The sequence below is a fragment of the Bufo gargarizans genome, chromosome 2 (assembly GCF_014858855.1).
Source record: "Bufo gargarizans isolate SCDJY-AF-19 chromosome 2, ASM1485885v1, whole genome shotgun sequence".
Taxonomy (NCBI): domain Eukaryota; kingdom Metazoa; phylum Chordata; class Amphibia; order Anura; family Bufonidae; genus Bufo; species Bufo gargarizans.
In genome coordinates this window covers 412,653,497-412,677,218 of record NC_058081.1, presented here as the reverse complement: position 1 = coordinate 412,677,218, position 23,722 = coordinate 412,653,497, and the positions used below count along the sequence as shown (strand labels likewise).

The 23,722-nt window shown below is 43.1% G+C and overlaps 1 protein-coding gene across 3 annotated transcripts in view; it reads right to left on the bottom strand.

Moving 5' to 3' along the window:
- DOCK2 (dedicator of cytokinesis 2) overlaps nucleotides 1-23,722 on the bottom strand; it is a 1,177,826-nt gene that overhangs the window by 657,214 nt on the left and 496,890 nt on the right. For all 3 annotated transcript variants that reach the window (XM_044280877.1, XM_044280878.1, XM_044280879.1), the window contains 2 exons: nucleotides 8,190-8,260; nucleotides 4,380-4,486 (listed from right to left, as the gene is read on the bottom strand). In XM_044280877.1, the coding sequence (XP_044136812.1) occupies nucleotides 4,380-4,486; nucleotides 8,190-8,260 (178 nt within the window). The remainder of the gene's footprint in view (nucleotides 1-4,379; nucleotides 4,487-8,189; nucleotides 8,261-23,722) is intronic.

Below are 23,722 nucleotides of genomic sequence, written 5' to 3'. Positions count from 1 at the left end.
GCACTCTCTTATAATGGATTTCAATTCACTCACACACCCCGCCCCGGCTGCAAACATGGTGGAGGAGTTGGTCTTCTCCTACCAGATACCTGATCCTACAGCCCACCTCCACTACCACCCTCCATTACGCTCACCTCATTTGAAGTACGCTCTGTTCGCATCTACTCTCCCTCCAACCTTCAACTAGCTGTTATATACCGCCCCCAGGCCCAGCCACCATCTTTCTTGACCACTTTATACCCTTTCTTTCTGCCGACATCCCCACTATCATCATGAGTGACTTCAACATCCCTATTGACACCTGCCACACGGCCGCCTCTAAACTCCTATCGCTCTCTTCCTCCTTCGGCCTATCACAGTGGTCTTGAGCTCCCACCCACAGAGATGGTCACACACTCTGGTTCTAATCTTTACCCACCTCTGCTCCCTATCTAACCTTTCAAATTTGCCTCTCCCCCTATCCGACCACAACCTACTCACCTTCTCTTCATTGGTATCTTCTGCTGCTCCCCCGGTCCACACACTAGCGCCCCCCTGCAGGAACCTTAAGCATCTCGACTTTCGCTTGCTTTCTGACTCTCTTCTCCCACTCTCTAACATCTGTTCCCTCCAAGACCCAGATGCTGCCACCACCCTATATAACAATATAACACCACCATAAGTACAGCTCTAAACAATGTTGCCCCCTCACAACCAACAAAACCCGAAAAATCAACAGACAACCCTGCCACATCAACCTGACCAAAAAACTTAGACAAGCTTCAGGGCTGCTGAGCGGCGATGGAAAAAATCACATACTAAAGATCAATTCACCGCATACAAGTAATCCCTCCTCATATTCAAATCCTCACTCGCTGATGCAAAACAGGCCTACTTCTCATCTCATATATTTCCGGGCCTAAAGCCCTAAACAACATTTTAACACTTTTAACTCCCTTCTCCATCCCCCAGCACCCCCTCTCTTCTCAGCTGAGGACTTTGCCAAATACATCAAAACAAAAGATAGTCAACATCAGAGAAAGCTTCAGTACACAATCCCCACAGACCCCCTACACAACTGCTTGGTACTCTTCTCCAAAAAACTTTTCTCCACCATTACAGAAGAAAAACTCTTCACTCTACTCTCCAGATCACATCTCGCCACCTGTGCACTTGACCCAATCCCATCCCACCTAATCCCTAACCTCCCCACAGTGTTTATCCCAGCCCTAACTCATCTCTTCAACCTATCACTAACCTCTGTCTTCCCCTCTGCTTTTAAACATGCTACCATTACACCCATCCACAAAAAGCCTTCACTTGACCCATCTTCTTTGTCCAGTTATCGGCCCATATCACATCAGCCTAGACTACTGCAACATTCTCCTCTGTGGCCTTCCATCTAGCACTCTCGCACCTCTCCAATCTATCCTCAACTCTGCTGCCCAACTAATCCACCTCCCACCCTGTTACTCCTCTGCCTCTCCCCTCTGCCAATCCCTTCACTGGCTCCCCATTGCCCAGCAAATTCAGTTCAAAATACTAACAAACACATACAAGGCCATCCACAACCTGTCCCCTCCCTACATCTCTGAGCTACTTTCCCAATACATCCCCACACACATTCTCCGATCCTCACAAGACCTCCTTCTCTCCTCTCCTCTTATCACCTCTTACCACAATCGCCTCAAAGATTTCTCACGTGCATCCCCCACAATCTGGAACTCGCTACCCCAACATATCAGACTCTCACCTACAGTGGAAACTTCACCCGCACCTACTTGGTCCTTCTCCCATACATGTAGATTGTAAGGCAGGGCCCTCTCTCCTTCTGTACCTGTTTGCAACTCGTCTTGTTTATGATTAGTGCAATTGTCTGTATTATGTATGTGCACCGCTTATCAGCGCTAAGGAATGAATGACGCTTTAATATATTTAATATACAAACCGGATTCCCAAAAAGTTGGGACACTATACAAATCGTGAATAAAAACTGAATGCAATGATGTGGAATTGCCAACTTCTAATATTTTATTCAGAATAGAACATAAATCACGGAACAAAAGTTTAAACTGAGAAAATGTACCATTTTAAGGGAAAAATATGTTGAATCAGAATTTCATGGTGTCAACAAATCCCCCAAAATTTGGGAAAAGGCCATTTTCACCACTGTGTGGCATCTCCCCTTCTTCGTACAACACTCAACAGACGTCTGGGGACCGAGGAGACCAGTTTCTCAAGTTTAGAAATAGGAATGCTCTCCCATTCTTGTCTAATACAGGCCTCTAACTGTTCAATCGTCTTGGGCCTTCTTTGTTGCACCTTCCTCTTTATGATGCGCCAAATGTTCTCTATAGGTGAAAGATCTGGACTGCAGACTGGCCATTTCAGTACCCGGGTCCTTCTCCTACGCAGCCATGATGTTGTGATTGATGCAGAATGTGGTCTGGCATTATCTTGTTGAAAAATGCAGGGTCTTCCCTGAAAGAGATGACGTCTGGATGGGAGCATATGTTGTTCTAGAACCTGAATATATTTTTCTGCATTGATGGTGCCTTTCCAGACATGCAAGCTGCCCATGCCACACGCACTCATGCAACCCCATACCGTCAGAGATGCAGGCTTCTGTACTGAGCGTTGATAACAACTTGGGTTGTCCTTGTCCTCTTTGGTCCGGATGGCATGGCGTCCCAGATTTCCAAAAAGAACTTCGAATTTGTGACTCGTCTGACCACAGAACAGTCTTCCATTTTGCCACACTCCATTTTAAATGATCCCTGGCCCAGTGAAAACGCCTGAGCTTGTGGATCTTGCTTAGAAATGGCTTCTTCTTTGCACTGTAGAGTTTCAGCTGGCAATGGCGGATGGCACGGTGGATTGTGTTCACTGACAATAGTTTCTGGAAGTATTCCTGAGCCCATTTTGTGATTTCCTTTACAGTAGCATTCCTGTTTGTGGTGCAGTGTCGTTTATGGGCCCGGAGATCACGGCATCCAGTATGGTTTTACGGCCTTGACCCTTACGCACAGAGATTGTTCCAGATTCTCTGAATCTTCGGATGATGTTATGCACAGTTGATGATGATAGATGCAAAGTCTTTGCAATTTTTCGCTGGATAACACCTTTCTGATATTGCTCCACTATCTTTCTGCGCAACATTGTGGGAATTGGTGATCCTCTACCCATCTTGGCTTCTGAGAGACACTGCCACTCTGAGAAGCTCTTTTTATACCCAATCATGTTGCCAATTCACCTAATTAGTGTTACTTGGTCTTCCAGCTCTTCGTTATGCTCAAATTTACTTTTTCCAGCCTCTTATTGCTACTTGTCCCAACTTTTTGGGGATTTGTTGACACCATGAAAATTTGAATCAACGTATTTTTCCTTTAAAATGATACATTTACTCGGATTAAATGTGTGATCTGTCATCTATGTTCTATTACAAATAAAATATTGACATTTGCCATCTCCACATCATTGCATTCAGTTTTTATTCACAATTTGTTTAGTGTCCCAACTTTTTTGGAATCCGGTTTGTATATCAAACCCCTTAATCAGTATTTTGTGGAAGCGCGTATATCGCACCCCTCAATCAGTTTGTTTTGGGGCAACCGGTATATCACACCCGTTGAAAATAGTTGCTCCAATAACGCTTGTCCCTCTATATTCCTGCGGTATCGCAGCAGAACCGCACACAACTGCTGCACAATGCAAATGCATTATAATATACTTTCTATGTTAGAAAGTATATTATATCACACCCCTCAGTATATCACACCTATCAATAGAACAACTATACCAGTTCTTAAATGGACTTTTGTGGCCCTATTAGCTAGCATTTGGTGTCCCTAACAGTCTGTCCCTGTTCCACAAAGAAACTTCTCCCTACACTGACAAAACGCAGAATGTAAAATGGCTGCCAGATCGGGTTCTGTTATAGGGTGGGGGTGTTTCCATGTGCTGAAACGTCTCAATTGGCTATCCTTTCCCACCTGATGTATGTGTCATGGGTCAAAGTTCGGCGCAATGCAAAAGAATATGGCGCAAGCGAACATAGCCATTTGTTCGCATGTTCGGCAAATCACGAACGAGCAAAGTTTGCCGCGTAACGACCGCCGGGCGAACCGCAAGGCCATCTCTAGCTATCACCTAGGCAAAGTATAGTAGTAATTGTTTTAGCCCACAATGTGTTCCACTTGTCTTTTCCATCTTATGTTTCCATCTCTATGAATATTTCCAGTTTTTTTTATGTCAATAGTTTGTATGAATAAAGATATGAAATATTTTATGAAACTGTGTCCAACATGTTGGTATCTCTATAGGACTCAAATATATATGTAGAATTGAAAAAAACAAGCAATTATTTGTATCAATATTACTCAATACTCTGCATGTCTTACCTTGTTTCTTGAAAAGGTTGCTGCAAACAATTTCATTCATAGACTGTACTTTTTGCTGCTGTAGTTTCTCAGGAGGAATGCACGTGTAGAACTCATACAGCAGTTGGCTATAGTAATAAGAGTGGTTAAATGTTTATCAGTTCATATTGTCATGCCATGAAGTAAACTCTAAGCTTCCTCTTGGGTAGTCTAAAACTAATGATTAGAGGGATGCTTTTCTATATTCTTGTTACTCTAAACATACAAAAGAAAATTACCGTAGAATGTTCCAGATCCACACTTGAACACAAAGCAGGCATCCTGTTATCTGTAGTTCAATATAGCTCTTTTGTAAACTGGGACATAATGAGCAGAATTATGTCATTTCATTTGTACATAGGTAAGTAAGGCTACTTTCACACTGGCGTTTTGGTTTCTGTTTGTGAGATCTGTTCAGGGCTCTCAGAAGCGGTCCAAAACGAATCAGTTTTGCCCTTAATGCATTCTGAATGGATAAGGATTCGCTCAGAATGCATCAGTTTGGCTCCATTCTGCCTCCATTCCGCTTTGGAGGCGGACACCAAAACTCTGCTTGCAGCGTTTTGGTGTCCGTCTGACGAAACTGAACCAAACGGATCCGTCCTGACACACAATGTAAGTCAATGGGGACGGATCCGTTTTCACTGACAATATGGCACAATAGAAAAATGATCCATCCCCCATTGACTTTCAATGGTGTTCAAGACGTCTTGGTTATATTAAAGATAATACAAACGGATCCGTTCTGAATGGATGCATCAGTTTTTCTATGATTTTTTTAAAGGATAGGTCACCAGTTAAAAAATAATAATAATAATAATAAATTTAACCCACTGTGAGCTATATATAAAATACCATTAAACAAACCCTCAAAGATAGCCTTTTTGTACTGTTGAATGCATAAGGTAGTATTGCAACACAATACAACAAATCTCCTCTTGCAGTATATTGTCTCTGTGGGAGGGGATGTACCCCGCCGCTTTCTGAATAAATATTTCTAATCTCCATGCTTAAATAGACGTTGACCTTCCCTGTCATAGGGTGCCTAGAATATTCAGGGTATGGCTAAACCTGCTGACAGCATACAAAAGCTTCGACAAACACTGTTTATGAAAAACCCAGCATTACACTGAAAGCCTCTTGATTTCAATAGGCACCATGTACTGCTGTATTTAACCTGTGGTGGTGCTGCAAGGGTATTGAGCATTTTATGCCAAGACCACCCCACACACACACAGGTTATACAGTTGATAGCTGGAGGCCCAGTAGCAGACAACTTATTCTTGAGGAGATCTTCTTACAAAATAAATGTTCTTGGAAATGGGCATCCTCTTGAAGAAAGGCTACATTCACACAACAGTGAAAAATGGACGTCTGATGGCGTTTTTTTTATTTATTTCTAAATGGTTGTCACACTAAGTGGTAGTATATGTGAATATTGACATGGCCATTTTTTTTATGACAGCCCATGAATAATAATCAAAAAGTGACATGTCTAATGTTTTCCATTTTCATGGACACACATGAGAAGAGAATAAAAAAGATAAAAAATATATATACTGGTATTCTGCTTCTTTTCAAAGTTGTGTAGGAAAACATGAATATTCTATTTACTCAGGTAGTCTTAATAGGTTTTTGTTGTATCCTGAACAATGTGAAATATACATTATTGGTGTATTGTAACTATCTGGACAAATTGACTTTATTTTTGTCTAGTTTGATTAGGGGCGGCCATCTTGCCTGATCTGTTCTGAACAGCATATAGAAAATTGCTTTACAGTAGGTACATGGGAGAGTAGTTATTTCCCTTAGTGCAGGCTTCACAGTAGTTATGGCCCCTTATTGCCCCATCACAATAATTATGCTACTTTAGTTCTCCCACACTCCCTTTTAGTGACACCCCTGTGATGCAAATAAAAAACTCACCTAACCCGACTCCCCCGATTAAGAAAGCATATTCTGGTAACTCCAACATGTGCAATGCAATGACATCATTGAGCCTTCTGAGCTGACAGGCAAAGGATAGGTCGGGGAATGAACCGTGGCCCATGCAATAATGTCACTACATTTCACCTGCCAGGAAAAGCAATACCTGGGGAATAAGGCCTGGACTAACAGACATCCACAAGGCCCAGGCCCCCCTACCACTGCAGGCCCCATAGGAGCTACCACTGATCCTAGCAATATTCTAATGACTCCCAGCAACCCCTTACAGATCAGCCATTTGAAGGGGATGAATTGGTTAGATGACTCCTGATTGTAATCCATGCACAGCATTATACATTGTATAGAGCCTCTGGTAGGGGGGCCTGGGCCTTGTGGATGTCTGTTAGTCCAGACCTTATTCCCCAGGTATTGCTTTTCCTGGCAGGTGAAATGCAGTGACATTATTGCATGGGCCACGGTTCATTCCCCGACCTATCCTTTGCCTGTCAGCTCAGAAGGCTCAATGATGTCATTGCATTGCACATGTTGGAGTTACCAGAATATGCTTTCTTAATCGGGGGAGTCGGGTTAGGTGAGTTTTTTATTGCTTAACATTGCAGTAACTGAACATAAATAGATATTAGAATATATAATATAGAATACGCATGCTTCTTTAAAACATATCACTGTATTGATGTATCTAAAACATAGCCTTTATTTTATTTAGATTGAGGACCCAGAATCAACAAATACATGAAATGAAACCAGACAAAACAAATGAAGTGGGGTAGCATGCAAAGTCTTGAAGGTGAGGTGAACTCTTCCTAGTTGACTCACTACTCCTATTCACAGGGAACCATCCTGATAGTGGGTGAACCCTGCTCTGGAACCTACTCCTAATGTACCCTGGTAAACCCTATCGCTAACCTCCAGCACTCCAGCTGTGGTAACTACGACTCCCAAGATGTACACTTGCTTGGCTGTTTTCAGAACTCCATAGAAATACATGGAGCATGCTGGGAGTTGTAGTTCCACCACAGCTGGAGTGCCCAATGCTGTCCCAATGCTTTATCCCAACTCAGGTTCTTCAGGGGACCATTATAGGATTAGGGAGGCAATGTCCAAGAGTCAGTCCTGTATACATATACAATATGGAAAACAGTGCCCAAGACTATTCCAAAAGGGGAAAATGCCCAAAGTATAGGATCAATTGACAAACTAATATTAGAATCACATATAAAGACCACATGAAACAATACCTCGACCACAATCAACACAAAAATAACCAAAATGTAAGCCCACAATTGATATAATAATGATGTGCTATAGCCAGCCAGTATATTATAGTGTCCAGTGGCAAGGATAACAGGATGGCAGGCATAGGCCCTCAATCTACTTTAGTGCGGTGGTCTATTGCTGAACAGTTTTATCTAAATAAAATAAAGGTTATGTTTCAGTCCCATTTACATGAATGTGACTGAGCTGCAGAATGGCCACAAATCGACAAAGAGGGAGGCTGCAGCAGTTGGCCCAGTGAAGTGGCCCTTCCAACAGCTGATCCGGGTGGGTGCTAGACATCAGATCAGGAATCAATACTTAAAGTCCCAGAGAACCCCTTTAATGCTACTTACAAAGCCAGAACTAGGTTCTACCATATTTCTCTTTAATATTTTTGTGAACTGCTATTTTAGTAATCAAAATAACTTATTTTTAATTATAGTAATTAATTATTATCTATATTGGCAAATATATTAACCTTCATAATTGAAATTCTATACAGCAAAGGAGAAACAGTCTGCTAAACTAGCCTGTGCCTTTTACAATTGATTCCTATGACATTGACAGTAAATAAGATGTATTTGTTACCTAAGCAGTCTGGCATCAAACACTGTCTCCACATCTTGTAAAACTGAAGGTAAATATTTCAGAGCAGCAACCTGAAAACACAATAAATCAACACAATGATATTAGCAATTTTATGTTCTCCTGCTGGTCTTCTTTATAACATATTGGCAAGAAATAGTGCCAGGAAACTCAATAACAGAGAACATGATTGTATATGTACGAGTCAGCAATTTACACATATACCATAAATGTTTGATAACATCCTATTTATGACTCCTTAAAACAAATAACTAGTTCAGCTTTATATTATTTAGTGCTGAAGATGATTTTTCAAGAATACGCATTTTTCAGTACTAACATTAATTTTTTAACATGCTTTGTTTCTTTGTGATGTATCATTTAAGACAAAAGAAAATACTTTGAATAAAAATGTCCTCTTCTTTACTCTGGCCAGAAGTAAAGAAGGCTGGGACCAGAAGAGTGCTAGAGTGGAAAGCAAGGGTACAGGTGAGTATGAATTTTTCATTAGGTTCCACACATTAGGGGGCCTAATTAACCCTTTTGCTACTAGCGCCATACATGTTTCAAACAGCGGACCGCGGCCGGAAATAATGCTGATTGCGGTCATTAAAACCTTTAGATGTCGTGATCAAGTGTGATCGCGTAATCTAAAAGCTGAAAAACCCAGAAGAGTGAGCATAATCACATCCAAAAACACCCATACTATTAAAATATAAAGTATTTTTCCAATACTGCAAATGGCGTAATGAAATTAGGGGGAGTGTCGATCTGACATAATTAAGGGGAGTGTTGCTCCAACATCATTAGAGGAGTGCCTTATTCACTCCCCCTGCAATCTTTGTTGGCACGAATGCCTATGGTTAAGCGTGGACATTTTTAGTGGCAGCAGGTATAGCTGAACGTTTTGATATAAGATTTGTGTAGGTGGCCTTGAAAATGAGGGGGTGGTGGCAGTTTAGAAATCATGTCCTGATTTTTCAGCTCACACTCTAGCTTTTGTCAGATCCCACTCTAGTTTTGAACATTCCGCCATTTTTTCCTATGGGGCCAATTTTGCCACAAAAACGCCAATATTTCGTGAACCATTCGGTGAAACGATCCACAAAGTAATAGCACACCAATCGGGAACAATCCGCATGTTTCGGTATATTACTGTCTATGTAGTGTAAAAACTGTGGGAGGAGTTAGTGTGGTAAATTTGGCTATAATAATATATATGTGAGATAACAGTAAGTGGTCTTGCCATGCAAGAACACTTAACTAGAGGCCCAGGTGATTTGCCCGCCCAGTGAGGTCATACAAGCGCCAGACTGGTTTCCTGGCCATGGGGGGGGGGCTTTACAATTGGCTTGGAAAACAAATGGCAGGTGCAGAATTTCAATAAAATGTGGCAGGTAGTTGAGCTCAACCCAAACTTCTCTGTGCTGATGCAACATGTAGGAAAGGGGTTTGTTCATGGGTATTTTTTATTTATTTATTTTTTAATCAGGTAACCTCTGTTTTACCTCTATTACAGGATAGTGCTTGCTAACTAACAGACCTACAGAATCTACCTCTCGATAGAAGTGTGTGTTTTTTCACCCTTCTCTTTCCCCCGCTTAGGAGTGTAAGAAAAGAGCAAAGGGAGACCCCCAGCAGTGGAAGAGGTCTCTCTCCCCACTCCCCAGGCTCTGATAGGAGTGTGTATGTATGATCTGAACTTATCTTCTCCCCCCCTCTCCTTCCACCGCTTAGGGATGTAAGAAAGGATTAAGGCAAGATCTTAAGAGTGGAAGAGGTCTCTCCAAACCTATGTATAACTGCTGATTAAAGCTAGTACTCACAACATTGAGTACTCCTCAGCTACTTTGGAAGAATCCAAAAAGTAGCCTGCAGACAGACTACACTGAGACAACTAAACCTGGGACATATTGGGTAATCTAGATACCTACCGGGTTACCCCAAAATACTGGTGGAGCAACCCCCCCACCATAATTTCACGTGAACTTTGAGCCAATACCTACCTCCAATATCCTATCAGTAGTGATGAGAATACTAGTGGATGTTCAGGTTTGGCCGAACTTTGTTTCAAAGTTCAGTTCTGGTCCAGAATTTGACCCCGAACACCATTGAAGTCAATGGGGACCCGAACTTTGGGGCTGAAAAATGGCTGTAAAAAAAGTCATAGAAATGGCTAGAGTGCTGCAAAAGGAACCAACATGGTGGTAAGAGCAGTACAATTGCTCTGCAAACAAATGCGGATAGGGAAATTACTTGTTTTTGTGGGGGGTTTTCCTTAATTTTTTTTTATTTGTCTGTTAATTCTGTGTGTGACCTATAGCCATTTTTTGGGGTGCGGTGGATAAATTTCTCTACTCTGCCAATATGACAAATAATAATTAGAGTTCAGAGAACTGAGCTTTGTATGCTTAATCCCAAGTCGCTTTGTTCAAAACTTCGGAATAATACTATACAAAGTTTCTTCTCCGTACAGTATTAGAATGTATAGGCTCCAATATGTTGAAGTAAGTTATTCACAAAGTCATGCATGACTTCTTTGAATAACTTTGGTAGTTGCTTTTTAAAGTGAAAACCCACTTTAAAACTTGAAACCAAACTCTTGTTCGGTCCCGACTAGTACCTCAAAACAGCCGAGTTTGTTTTCAAGTTTTAAAGTGGTTTTGTTATTCAGATGTTTACTCCACTGCAGATTGTGCTTTTTTTTCTTCAGTTGGTTGCTGGTAATTCAGGTGGTGCTCAGGTTTAGAACATTTATGCCTCGATTCAGGCTCTGACTGCACATAGTGTCTTGTCGTCAGCACATTGCCTGAAGAACAGAGCTGGATTTGGTGTGCTCTGTCCCCCGGCACATTGGGCATTAGCAGGCATACTGGCAGCTCTGCTTTTGCACCCTGCTTCCGCTTTTGTTGTGCGGCTGCCGCTGGATGGCACCTACCTCTTCCTCCGAACTGCACACAGCTGACCTGGATGCCATGTGAGGTCTAGGACCTTATTATCTTTCACATCATCTTCCACCCACTCCTCACCCCTGCCTTCCTTGCCGGTCTGCACAGTGCAGAAAGCCACAGCAGTTGACACCTGTGTTTTGTCATTATCATTAGAGACGTGCTGCAGCCGTCCTCCCATGACCTCATTCTCAAACATACGTGGTTGGGCTTCAGTGCACTCAATCTCTTCCACTTCTGGGGCAGGTGGATGGCCCATAGATATCCCACCAGCAGAGTCATCAAAAAGTGACTGCTGCATGACTTGGGGCTCAGATTACTTGCCTGATGTGCAAGGGGTTGAGGTGGAAGATAGATGCCCATGGTCCACCGCTGCCAATTGTGTGCTTTCAGCAGGGGACTTGGTTGGAGACAATGTGAAGGAACTGGAGGCACAGTCAGCCATCTAATTTCCTACCACCTTTACTTATTCTGGCCTTACCATCCGTAGAGCAGTATTCAGGCCTACAAATGAGGCATGAGTGTTTCATTTGGGTGCGTAGCTGGCACAGATCGACAATGTCCTCTCCCTACAGCAGAGGCTCCACCAACACCAGCAGCACCACGACCACTGCCATTGTATTTCTGTGTCACAAGTGCAAATGTAGTATTTTGCACCCCAAAAAATGGCTATAGGTCACCAACAGCATTAACTGAAAGATTAGCTATTGTATTTCCGTGTCACGGATGCAGATGAGGTGTATCTCCCTCCCAAAAAAGGCGTTATGTCACCGCCACAATTAACAGACTGATTAACTCTCCTATAACAGACGGATGAAAGTTTTGAACCCCAAAATGGCTTTAGATCACCCACAGAATTAACAGCCAATTAAGTATTGTATTTCTGTGTCACTGGTGCAAAGGAGTTGTATCGCACCTACATAAATGCCTATAGGTCACCTACAGACTTATTAAAGACAATAACAGCCTAACGCTGTCACTGCCTGCAGCAGCATCCTGTCCCTGGACTAGTCAGAGCAGAATGGCGGTGCACCATGTGATCCGGCATTTATGCATGCAGGGTCACATGATGCGCCGGCCAATCACAGCCATGCAAATACTAGGCATTACTGTGATGGCTTCCAAGTCCTCGCCGCTTAAAAGCTTGGTGATTGGCTGCGCTGCAGCCTTTCAACAAGCTTTATTTAAAATCCTCGCCAATGTCCGTGTTCAGGTTTGTGTACCCGGACTCTGTAATGTTTGGTACAAACCCGAACAGTATGGTCGGGGTTTGCTCATCCCTACCTATTATATGATAGATGTGATCTGTACACCATAATATAATAGAGTGACAGCGGTACCCCGATAGTTTTAACGGATCACACTTGTATTTTCTCTTGTATTTTATCTTAACAAGGGTGACTTTTGGGAAATCTAACACAAAATAGTCCACATGTTCCAAATCATACCTGAATCAAATCCTGTCTTAAATGATAAAAGAACCCCTTCCTGCGTTTGGACGTAACTGTACATCCAGATAATATGTAATTTAACACAATCGGGCATACAGTTACATCCACACTGTTACCTGGAGCTGTGACACTATAAACATACACTGAGAACAGTGCTGGCCTAAGCTCAGCTATTTAACCCCTTAGATGCTGCGGTCAGTAGCCAACTGCAGCATCCATGAGGCTAATAGAGGGAGGGGGCTCCCTCTCTCTCCCACCAGGCTGCTGCACTATGATAGCAGCATCCTGATGGTTACCATGGCATTCAGGCTTGCCATGTACCTAAGCCTCACAGAGCATGCGGACAGCACTCCATGTGCTGTCCGCATCTGTTGCTCCATTCCATGGTCCGCAAAAAAATATAACCTGTCATATTCTTGTCCATTTTGCGGACAAGAATAGGAAGTTATATAATGGCTGTCCGTGCCGTTCCACAAATCCTCCATCTGTGTTTTGTGGATCCGCAATTTGCGGACCGCAAAACACACAACGGTCACGTGCATGTAACCTAATACTGACTTTTTTTTAAAAAAAAGTGTAAAAAAAAATAGAAAATTAAATAAAATTTGAAAATAAAATAAAAACACTGACATAATTGCAATTCTTGCCCATGTCACCTTCCAAAAATGTTTCATGCTCATTTGAAAAAGCAAGGCAAAACATACGTTGGGGTACTCTTATTCCTCCCCGGTCCTGGTTTAGTATGTTACTTGTAATGATGAGCGGCAGGGGTCATATTCGAATTTGCAATATTTTGCTAATATTTTGTAGAATATTCATCATATTCGCAAATTCATATATTCGTTATATTCTACATTCTTTTTTATTACGTGAAAATCGGCAAGGTAATTATTGCGTAATATGCAAATATTATGTGATCAATACAGGCATAGGTCAAAAATGAATATATAGCACTATATAATATAGTGCTATATATTCCTTTTTAGAATATTTGTCATTTTTTCCATCCCTGCTTCTTGCTTGTGGGCCAATGAGCATTTGGCCTACAAGAAACTTAAGCAGGAAGGAATCATGACTTCAGATGGAAAAAAAAATGACAAATATTCTAAAAAACTAATATATAGCAATATATTCAATATAGTGCTATATATTCGTTTTTAGAATATTCGTTTTATTTTTCATCTAAAGTGAACATAGGAAAAGGAACAGTGTAACACATAGGAAAAGGACAATACAAATGAATTTGACATTACCTAATCATGGTCATTTTGGGCAAACCAACCTTGGTCACTTGATATGTTATATTCTGTCAAACCAGTGTTTCACTAACATATCAATCATTATGGTCCCATTAGGCGATTCCCACTTGAAATCATATGCATATAAACAAAATACGCATCTAATCCAAGAAAAACGCACGTGCGTTTTTAATGCAATTTCAGTGTGTTTTCTGTATAAAATGCATTGTTCCACTCTATTCTCTTCTAGGACATATACATTATTGTTCCATGTATCTGATACTCTGATACTGATCTGAGTATCTGATACTCTTATCAAGTATTATGTATGTACCAAATTTTTTTTTGTAATTTTTCAATCTTATTTTTCTTCCTTATGTATACTGAATATACTTCTATATAAATTAATAGACTTCTAAGAAGGTGAAGGCCTCCAATGGAGGTGGAATCGGGGCGCTGAAGTGTTCACTTAAGATGGAAAAAAATAACGAATAGTCTAAAAAAAAATATATATATATATAGCACTATATTGAATATAGTGCTATATATTTGTTTTTTATAATTTTTGTCATTTTTTTTTCCATCTGAAGTCATGATTCCTCCCTGCTTAAGTTGAGTCATTGGCCCACAAGCAAGAAGCAGGGAGGAATCATGTAATCAGATGGAAAAAAATGACAAATATTCTAAAAAAACAAATATATAGCACTAAATATTATTATCGAAGTGGCGATATTCGTGAGAAAAATTTGCTTTCCGAATATTCGTGCTCAACACTAGTTACTTGGTCTTGCCTCTATGTATTTTTGACATTTTGCTTTGCCTATACCCTAGAGCAGGGATGGCCAACCTGCGGCTCTCCAGCTTTTGCAAAACAACAACTCCCAGCAGCTCAGGCCTACAGCTATCAGTCTACAGCAGGGCAATTGTAGTTTTGCAACATCTAGAGAGCCACAGGTTGGCAATCCCTGCCCTAGAGCAACACTTTGGTTCAGTGTTTGAGACGATTTCCTGATTATATAGAAGTAATGATTGTATACCCCAAACACTGTTTGCTGCCTATGAGAATATGCAACTATGTTTAGATTGTTACTTGGTCATCATATGATATGTTGTATATAGCATTTGACAACATTATGAAATTTAGATTACATCTCTTGATCTCTGTTAGAAAACTAACATGAAGCTGATTATGCAGGGATTATAGTTCATAGCACTCGTCTGCATCATTTTATCCTGTCACATAGATGTTATGTACATTATTTGGATTGAATATAATAAAGATTTCTCATATTACATGTGTGGTTCATATAGCTACGGTTGGTTAGGTGACTATGGTTCCACAAATGACCTGTTTGTTTATGTTTGCTATATTTTGGTTTCCTTCCAAAAATGTTATAAAAATTGATCAAAAAGACATATGTACCCCAAAATGATACCTATAAAAACTACAGCTTTTCCCACAAAAAACAAGCCCTCATGCAGTTACATTGATGAAAAAATAATGTTAGTATATGGCGATGAAAAATAGAATTTATTTTTAATAAAAATGTGATTTTATCCTTTAAAAAGTAGTAAAACATAACAAAAATTATATAAATTTGGTATTGCCATAACTGTAATAAACCACAGAATAAAATTATCATATCATATATACAGTATATACCACATGAGTAACCCCATAAAAAATAAAAATATAAAACACTGACTTTGTCCACCTCTCCTCCTAAAAAATGGAATAAAAAGCGATCAAAAAGTAATTTGCACTCAAAAATGGTACAAAAAAATAAATAAATACAGGTTGTCCTGCAACAAACAAGTCCTCATATAGCTCAGTCAACAAAAAATAAAAATGTTATGGCCCCTAAAAACAATTTCAGCAAATTCCATGCTAGAAAATCCCAATGCCACTCCTTCCCTTCTGAACGCTGTCATACCCCCAAACAGCTGTTTACAATGACATAGGGTGTTGCCACATTCAGGTAAAATGCACCACAAATTGTGGGATCCTGTTATGCCTTGTGAAAAAGAAAAAATTTCATGTCCAAGTATTTATAGATTCTAAATGAAACACTTTTTGTGTCAAAGCATTTACTTTATCCCTCAATCAATTCCTTGAGGGGTGTAGTTTCCAAAATGGGGTCACTTTTTGGGGTTTATAGGGGTGCTTTAGGGTAGACATGGCACCGGAAAACCATTCCACAAAATCTGCCCACAAAAACAATAGTTCCTTCTGAGCCTTACCGTGTGCCCATGAAGAGATTTAGGACCACATAGAGCGTGTTTCTGTAAACTGCATAATATACATAATACATATTGAGGTTTATTTTGATGTGTTAACCCGTTCGCTATCAGGTCCGTACATGTACGGAGTTGGAGCAATAGGCAAACATGGCGCACGAGAAGCGGGTGTCATGGCCGGCAGGTCTCTGCAATTACAAACAGCAGAGACCTGCAGTTAATTACTGTGACCAGAAACAATGCCGATCGCAGCAATTAAAGGCTTTTGATGCTGTGATCAAGTGCAATCATGGCATCTAAATGGTCAAAAATCCTGAAGCTTGTGCTCACGGGCTTCCTACTGACATCCCCTGCAGCCAATAGGGATGTCAGTAGTTGATTTCAATGCTGTGAGTCTCGCTAATGAGACCCATAGCATTTATGCTGCAATTCTTATTTTGGCTACCAGATGGCAGGCCAACATAAGAAATGAGCAATTGACAGTAATAAACTTATTTAAAAAATACATGATGGTTCAAAATGAAAAAAATAAATAAATATATTATAGGCTCGTATATGAGCTTTAAAATCATAAATTTCTTTTACCTTATTTCTAGCCCTTTATTCTCTCCTTCGGTGCCGAATAACATCGGAACCCTCCCCGATGATGACCAGGGGAAAAAGAAGTATGAAAAATCAGGGGAAACTGGAGTTTTTCTTCAGTAACGAGCAAGGTAAAGATGGCGCCGGCACACGAGCTACACAGACAGGCCCAACTCCAGCCCGACATCCACATCCAGCGGAGGATCTCCCCGGGCCTCTGAAGATAGCTGCTCGCAACAACAGAGCCCTCGAGGATCCGCCCCGACACTATCGGTCGGGTAAGGATCAACTCAACAGCGAGGCGGACATACAAGAGCGTACAGCGGAACAGAAGGGGGCAATGGCGTCTCCTAGCAAAAGCCCGGTGTGGCAAACATCGCCACTTATCGAATGTCTTTCTTCTCTGTACCTCTTCCCCCCCCCCCCCCGCTCAACCTCCCATCAGCCCTTGCTATTGTCTGACCCCACCTCTCCTTGTACCATAGTAATCTATGTATTGTATGTAAATGAGGCTGTTGGAGGTTTGAAAGCAGGTGCACATGCCTAGTAAAGTCAGTTGACTCCCAAACTGTGTGTCGTCCAGTCACTGGGGAAATTGTCTCTTGAATATTGACCTGTTTCTTCAGCTACAAGGGGATTTAAGTGAAGATATTGAGGGTATATCTTCAAGCTCCGCAACAATTTGCCAGGAGGCCTGCAGCTTGTCATTAGGGACTGGCCGTAGGATTAACACCTTCTGCCCGACCTGAAAGCTGCGGTCCCTGGCCCCCTTATCATACCATCTGCGCTGTCGTTGTTGGGCCGCTTGGAGGTTAGTACGTACCGCCTGGGTCAGAGCCTCCAAGCGTTCCCTAAACTCCAGCACGTATGGAACAATAGGGGTACCATTCGTAGTTACCCCTCCCTCCCAGTGTTCTCTGATAAGGTCTAAGGGACCCCTCACTCTCCTCCCGAACAATAATTCAAAAGGGGAGAATCCCGTGGATTCTTGGGGTACTTCCCTATAGGCAAAGAGCAAGTGGGGCAAAAACCGTTCCCAGTCTTTTTGAGTGTCTATGAACGTGCGGATCATCTGTTTAAGTGTTCCGTTAAACCGTTCACAGAGCCCGTTGGACTGGGGGTGGTAGGCGGAGTTTAAGATCGGTTTCACCCCACACACTTTCCAGAGTTGGTGGGTGACCTCTGCAGTGAACTGGGTGCCCCTATCCGATATAATCTCCCGGGGAAATCCCATACGGGAGAATATTTGCATAAGGGCATCGGCTATAGTCTCTGCATGTACATTGGTCAACGCCACTGCCTCTGGGTATCTAGTGGCGTATTCCACCACGGTCAAGATGTATTTCTTACCGGAGGGACTGGGTTTCGCTAGGGGTCCTATTATGTCTACGGCTACTCGACTGAAGGGTTCTTCAATTATGGGCAGGGATCTGAGTTTGGCTTTATAGCGTTCCCCTCTCTTCCCTACCCTCTGGCAGGTATCGCACGTTTGACAGTATTGTCTAATATCCTTTGAGATACCTGGCCAGAAGAAGTTCTGTGTCAGCCGATGTTTCGTTCGGCTGATTCCTAAATGTCCTGATAATGGTATATCGTGCGCGATGCGCAGCAACTCTTGTCTATACTTTCGGGGTACCACTAACTGCTTAGTGGGCACGGGTATGGACCCTGCTACTACCTTCTCTGCATAGCGGTATATGAGACCTTTATCCCAAGCATATCTCTCTCCCTCCAACCCTCCTTGGTCCTTGTTAATCCTATCTTTATATACCTGCAGGGAGGGATCTAGGGCCACCTCACTGCCAAATTCCAGGGGGGCATCCCAGGGGAGAATAGGAGGGGTGTGTGGCATATTGTTTACCTGAGCCTCAGAGTGATCGGATGGAGCCGTGGTGCGTGCTTGCTGCCGGGTAACAACCGGGTAGGCCTCTTGGATAGTTGGTTGTGGGACAAAAGCAGAGGTGAGCTCCCCCAAGTCGTTGCCCAAAATAACATCAGCGGGCAAATCCTGCATAATTCCCACCTCCACGTTTCCATGCCCTGCCCCCCAATTCAAATGCACCTTGGCAGTGGGAACTTTGTAAATTGCTCCCCCTGCCACCCGTACAGCTACACAGTCTCCGGTGAGGGTGTGCTTAGGCACCAAATGATTTCGGACCAGGGTTAACATGGCCCCAGAGTCACGTAATCCTTGTATACTCTTCCCCTCCATTTGTACCACCTGGCGGTGCCCCTGACGGTTGTCTGAGGCGGCTAGTATGGGGTTTACCTCGTGTAGGATCCCCAGAGGCTCTTCTATTGAGGTGATTGTGGATGTTGGGAGCACAGATTCTCTTTGGCAGCAGTGTACTGCAGCCCGATTGGGGGGAGAAGGACCCTGGTAGTTCCAGTTCTGGCAAGGTCGGTTACGTGGGCAGTCTCTCTGGATGTGCCCCTGTTGGTTGCAGGTGTGGCAGCGGATCGGTGGTCGGGTATTGTACCTAGGAGGGTACTGGTTGTGGCTCGCGGCTGGTCGTGGGTGAGCCAAGGTAGTCACTGCTGGCAGAGGGGTGGTAGATCCATACGTGGTCCGGTGTGGTGTGTGTTGGTCTCGTCTGGTGTCTTGGAACTCGTCAGCTAGCTTGGCTGCCTCTGGTAGGGTACGGGGTTTGCGATCTCGTACCCAATTTTGCAGTTCTGTGGTTAGTCCATTAAAAAACTGCTCCATTACTATTAACTGAAACATCTCTTCCATAGTGGTGACCCGTGTCGCTTCCATCCACCCCTTGGCGGCTCGTTGTAGTTGGTGTGCCCATTCAGTGTGTGAGTCTTTTGTTTGTTTCTTGATGTCCCGGAATTTGAGTCGGTATGCCTCAGAGGTAATGGCATACCGTGCTAGGATGGCTTGTTTGACTTTGTGATAATTCCTGATGTCTTCGTCTGGGACGGTTCGGTATGCCTCTGCGGCGCGGCCTGACAATCTACCTGCCAGCAGGGGTACTTGGTCGGCTGGGCTGATGTCGTGTAGCTGGCACAACCTTTCGAAATCCTGTAGGTATTCGTCAATATCACTTTCTCCTTCTGTGTAATTTTTAAAAGCTTGGTAGGGAATCTTATCTTTTCCCTGGGTAGTGCTGGTGGGCGCTGGGGCTCCTTCCCCGACTCGCTGAATAGCGTTTTGCTTAGCTACAATGTACTCGTGTACATCTGCTATCAGTCTTTCTAGTGTCTCCACGGAGGGGGTGTTTGGGTAAAAAGCTAACCTGCTATTGAGCTCTCTTGCAAATTCTGTTGGCTCTGTCTCCTGTGGAGTTGCCGCAGTGGTCGCTCTGTCCCCCTCCATGAGTTCGGCCACAAGAGTAGCTTTGGTTTTGTTGCTGGCTTTTCTTCCCCTTGCTTCCAATAATTCCTTTAACGTAGTTCGTTTCAATGTTGCATAATTCGTCTCCATTCACCGTTCGTTCGAATGACTGCACATATTCTTGAACTCCGGTATATCCGAATGGCTGTTTCAACGAACTGCTGCTTTGCTGTGCGGTTTGAATCCCGCCGCTTGCCACCAATTGTTGCGGAGCTTGAAGATATACCCTCAATATCTTCACTTAAATCCCCTTGTAGCTGAAGAAACAGGTCAATATTCAAGAGACAATTTCCCCAGTGACTGGACGACACACAGTTTGGGAGTCAACTGACTTTACTAGGCATGTGCACCTGCTTTCAAACCTCCAACAGCCTCATTTACATACAATACATAGATTACTATGGTACAAGGAGAGGTGGGGTCAGACAATAGCAAGGGCTGATGGGAGGTTGAGCGGGGGGGGGGGGGGGAAGAGGTACAGAGAAGAAAGACATTCGATAAGTGGCGATGTTTGCCACACCCGGCAAAGCAGAGACCCAGATTGCAAGACCCGAGAACGGACGCCTATGAGATGAACAGCAGTCAGATCCTCTCAGACAACAATACCTTATCAGAGGCGCTCGGTAACTTCCCCACAGATGATAAACAGGCATCCAGCTTCCTGGTAAAGGACATGCTTTTGGCATTTAACCGCTCGGTGACCGGCCACATATCGCATTTAATTGCGCCCATCCAAGTGTCTGTCGCAAACCTGGACAATAGAGTCCAGCATGTGAAACAGAAAATGGGAGAGTTTGCGGATTCGCATAACAACCTAATCGATTCGCATGATACTCAATCGGAGGAAATTGCTTACCTGCGGGCGAAAGTGGCGGATCTTGAAGATCGATCCCGCAGAAACAATCTAAAGCTACGTGGGGTGCCTGAATCAGTATTGGCAGCAGATTTGCAAACCTACATTAAAAATCTGATTAAGCTCCTTCTGCCTGACTGCACTGAGCAAGACCTTATCATTGACTGAGCACACCGGATCGCTAAGCCAAAACACTTGCCTGATGACACCCCCAGAGATGTGTTAGCCCGTCTATACTTTTTCCAGGCCAAGGAGGATACCCTTGCCACAGCAAGAAAACTATCGACTTTACCGGATCCATACCAGTCGATTAAGCTCTTAGCGGACCTCTCTGTGGCTACTCTGCAACTCCGACGCACGCTAGCCCCAATTACAACGGCTCTGAGATCTCATTCAGTTCCTTACCGGTGGGGATACCCCATGAAGCTACTAGTGCAGTGAGATGGAGCCATGTCAGTGATTCGCACGGTGGAGGAAGGTAAAGCCGTCCTGGCAACCTGGGGCATTTCAGTGGCGGTGACTCCTACTGGAAAACAACAGCAGCACTTGGCAGCAGATGGAGAGTGGCAACGAGTGGAGAGACGGCGTCAGAAAAAACACCATTGACAGGTTCTTCCAGTTGTCCTGCAGTTAAAGGAGCGGGACTGAGCTCTTACTTTGAATCCTAATGGTGGTAGGCAAGACTTTCTTCCCCCAACAGAGTTCGCAAGGGGATGTGAGATCTAACCCTTGTGCTATTACTTTACCGTCCCTCTTTGAGGGCGGTCAGTTTTGGTTTATTTTGTTAATGTTTATGCTTTTTTACACTTGCTTTTTCCTTGTGCCGTGCCTACAACTTTTCAGTCGCTTATTCATTGTGCAAGATGTTGTCGGGTGCCTCCTTCCGTATCGTCCGAATAATCTTTCATCTGCAGCCCCTTATAGTACACGATGGTACTGACGATTACTTCCTTGAATGTAAGAGGCTTGAACAGTCCATTTAAGAGACGGATGATGTGGAGGGAGGCACTCGCGAATAAATGTGATATATTTTGCGCGCAGGAGACACACATATTGGAGGCTGATGCAAGAAGGTTGAAACCCTTCCTTTCCAATCTTGTTACACTCCCATAGCTCCGGTAAAAAGAGAGGGGTTCTTTTAGCTATACGTAACTCGGTGGCATACACTGAAAAGAAAACGGTAATTGATCCAAGAGGGCTTTATGTTATTCATGTATGCGTCATTAATAATATAGTCTATACCCTAGTGGGAGTGTACGCCCCGAATATTCGACCGGTGCGTTTTCTTAATAAGCTTTTCAAGAAAATACAGTCCCTAAAAGAAGGAAGAGTAATTATCTGTGGCGACTTTAATGTAGCACCTGATCCATCCCAAGACTCCTCCTCTACTTCCAGGTTGAATGCAACATCCCTCATGCCCTCTCTATTAGCTAATTCCCTATTTGACGTATGGCGTATTCACCATGCATCAGAAAGGGACTTTACATATTTCTCTCCTGCACATAGAACATATTCCCGCATAGATCTGTTCCTTGTGGACAGAATGTCACTGAGCGTTTCTGGGAAATCTTCGATCGGAACGATCACTTGGTCGGATGACGCCCCGGTATCCTTGGAGATAAGGGAGGAGTTTACTACCCCACCAAATCCATTATGGAGGGCTAATGACTTCATATTGGCCAATACCAACTACCAATCTGAAATATCTGCAGCACTACAGGAATTTTTCAAATTTAATGCTGCCTCTCTAGCAGACCCTACTATAGTATGGGCAGCCCATAAAGCGTTTATTAGGGGAATCCTACTGAAAATAAGTCATAGACATAAGAAACTGAGAGAAAAACACCAAAAAGACCTTCTATTACAAATACAGGCTACAGAAGCACTAAATAAGACTTCCCCTTCTTTGGAACTTTCGGATAAGCTGAAAATACTTAGGTCTCAACTTAGAGAGAGTTTCCTGCATACATATGAGCTGTCGCTCAGAAAACTAAAGCTACTTACTATTCCCAAGCCAATAAGGCAGGGAGGCTCTTGGCAAGCCGAATTAAGGCAAGAGCTGCGAAATCAAAAATAGCATTTCTGTGGGACTCTTCCAAGACAAACAAGCTGTTTGACCCAAAAGCCATAGCTAATCAATTTAGATCCTATTATTCCCAACTATATAATTTACAGGAGGAACCTGGCTTTGTTCCGGTCTCCCCTGGGGATATGGAAAACTTCTTGGGATCCCTAGCGATACCCGCTATGGATAAACACCAATGTGAATCCCTTAGTGCCCCTATCACCCAGGCTGAAATTTATAAAGTAATAAAGGGCCTGCCATACCACAAAAGCCCAGGTCCGGACAGGCTCCCAAACTCCTATTACAAGATCTTTTCCGATCACCTGTTACCTCACCTTCACGCATCCCTGTCTCGTGCCATGGACACGGGTACCATGCCCAATGAAATGTTGGAGGCGGTTATAGTAACTTTGCCAAAGCCTGGTAAGGATCCTTCCACACCCCAAAATTTCCGCCCCATCTCCTTATTAAACACTGATCTCAAAATTTATGCGAAAATTTTAGCATCCCGTCTAGCAAATATCATCCCATCTTTAGTGGCCTCTGACCAGGTGGGCTTTGTTCAAGGGCGCCAAATTACAGACAACTCCAGAAGAGTACTGAATTTAATAGATTATGGAAACCGTGCCCATATCCCGACGGTTATGGTTACCCTGGACGCAGAGAAGGCATTCGACCGAGTAAATTGGTCGTTTGTCTTCTCTGTACTCCGTAAAATGGGGTTCCCTGAGGCTACTATGCAAGCCATACGGGTACTATATTCCAATCCCTCAGCTCGCATCTTTACGAATGGAGTATTGTCTGACCCATTTACACTTTCC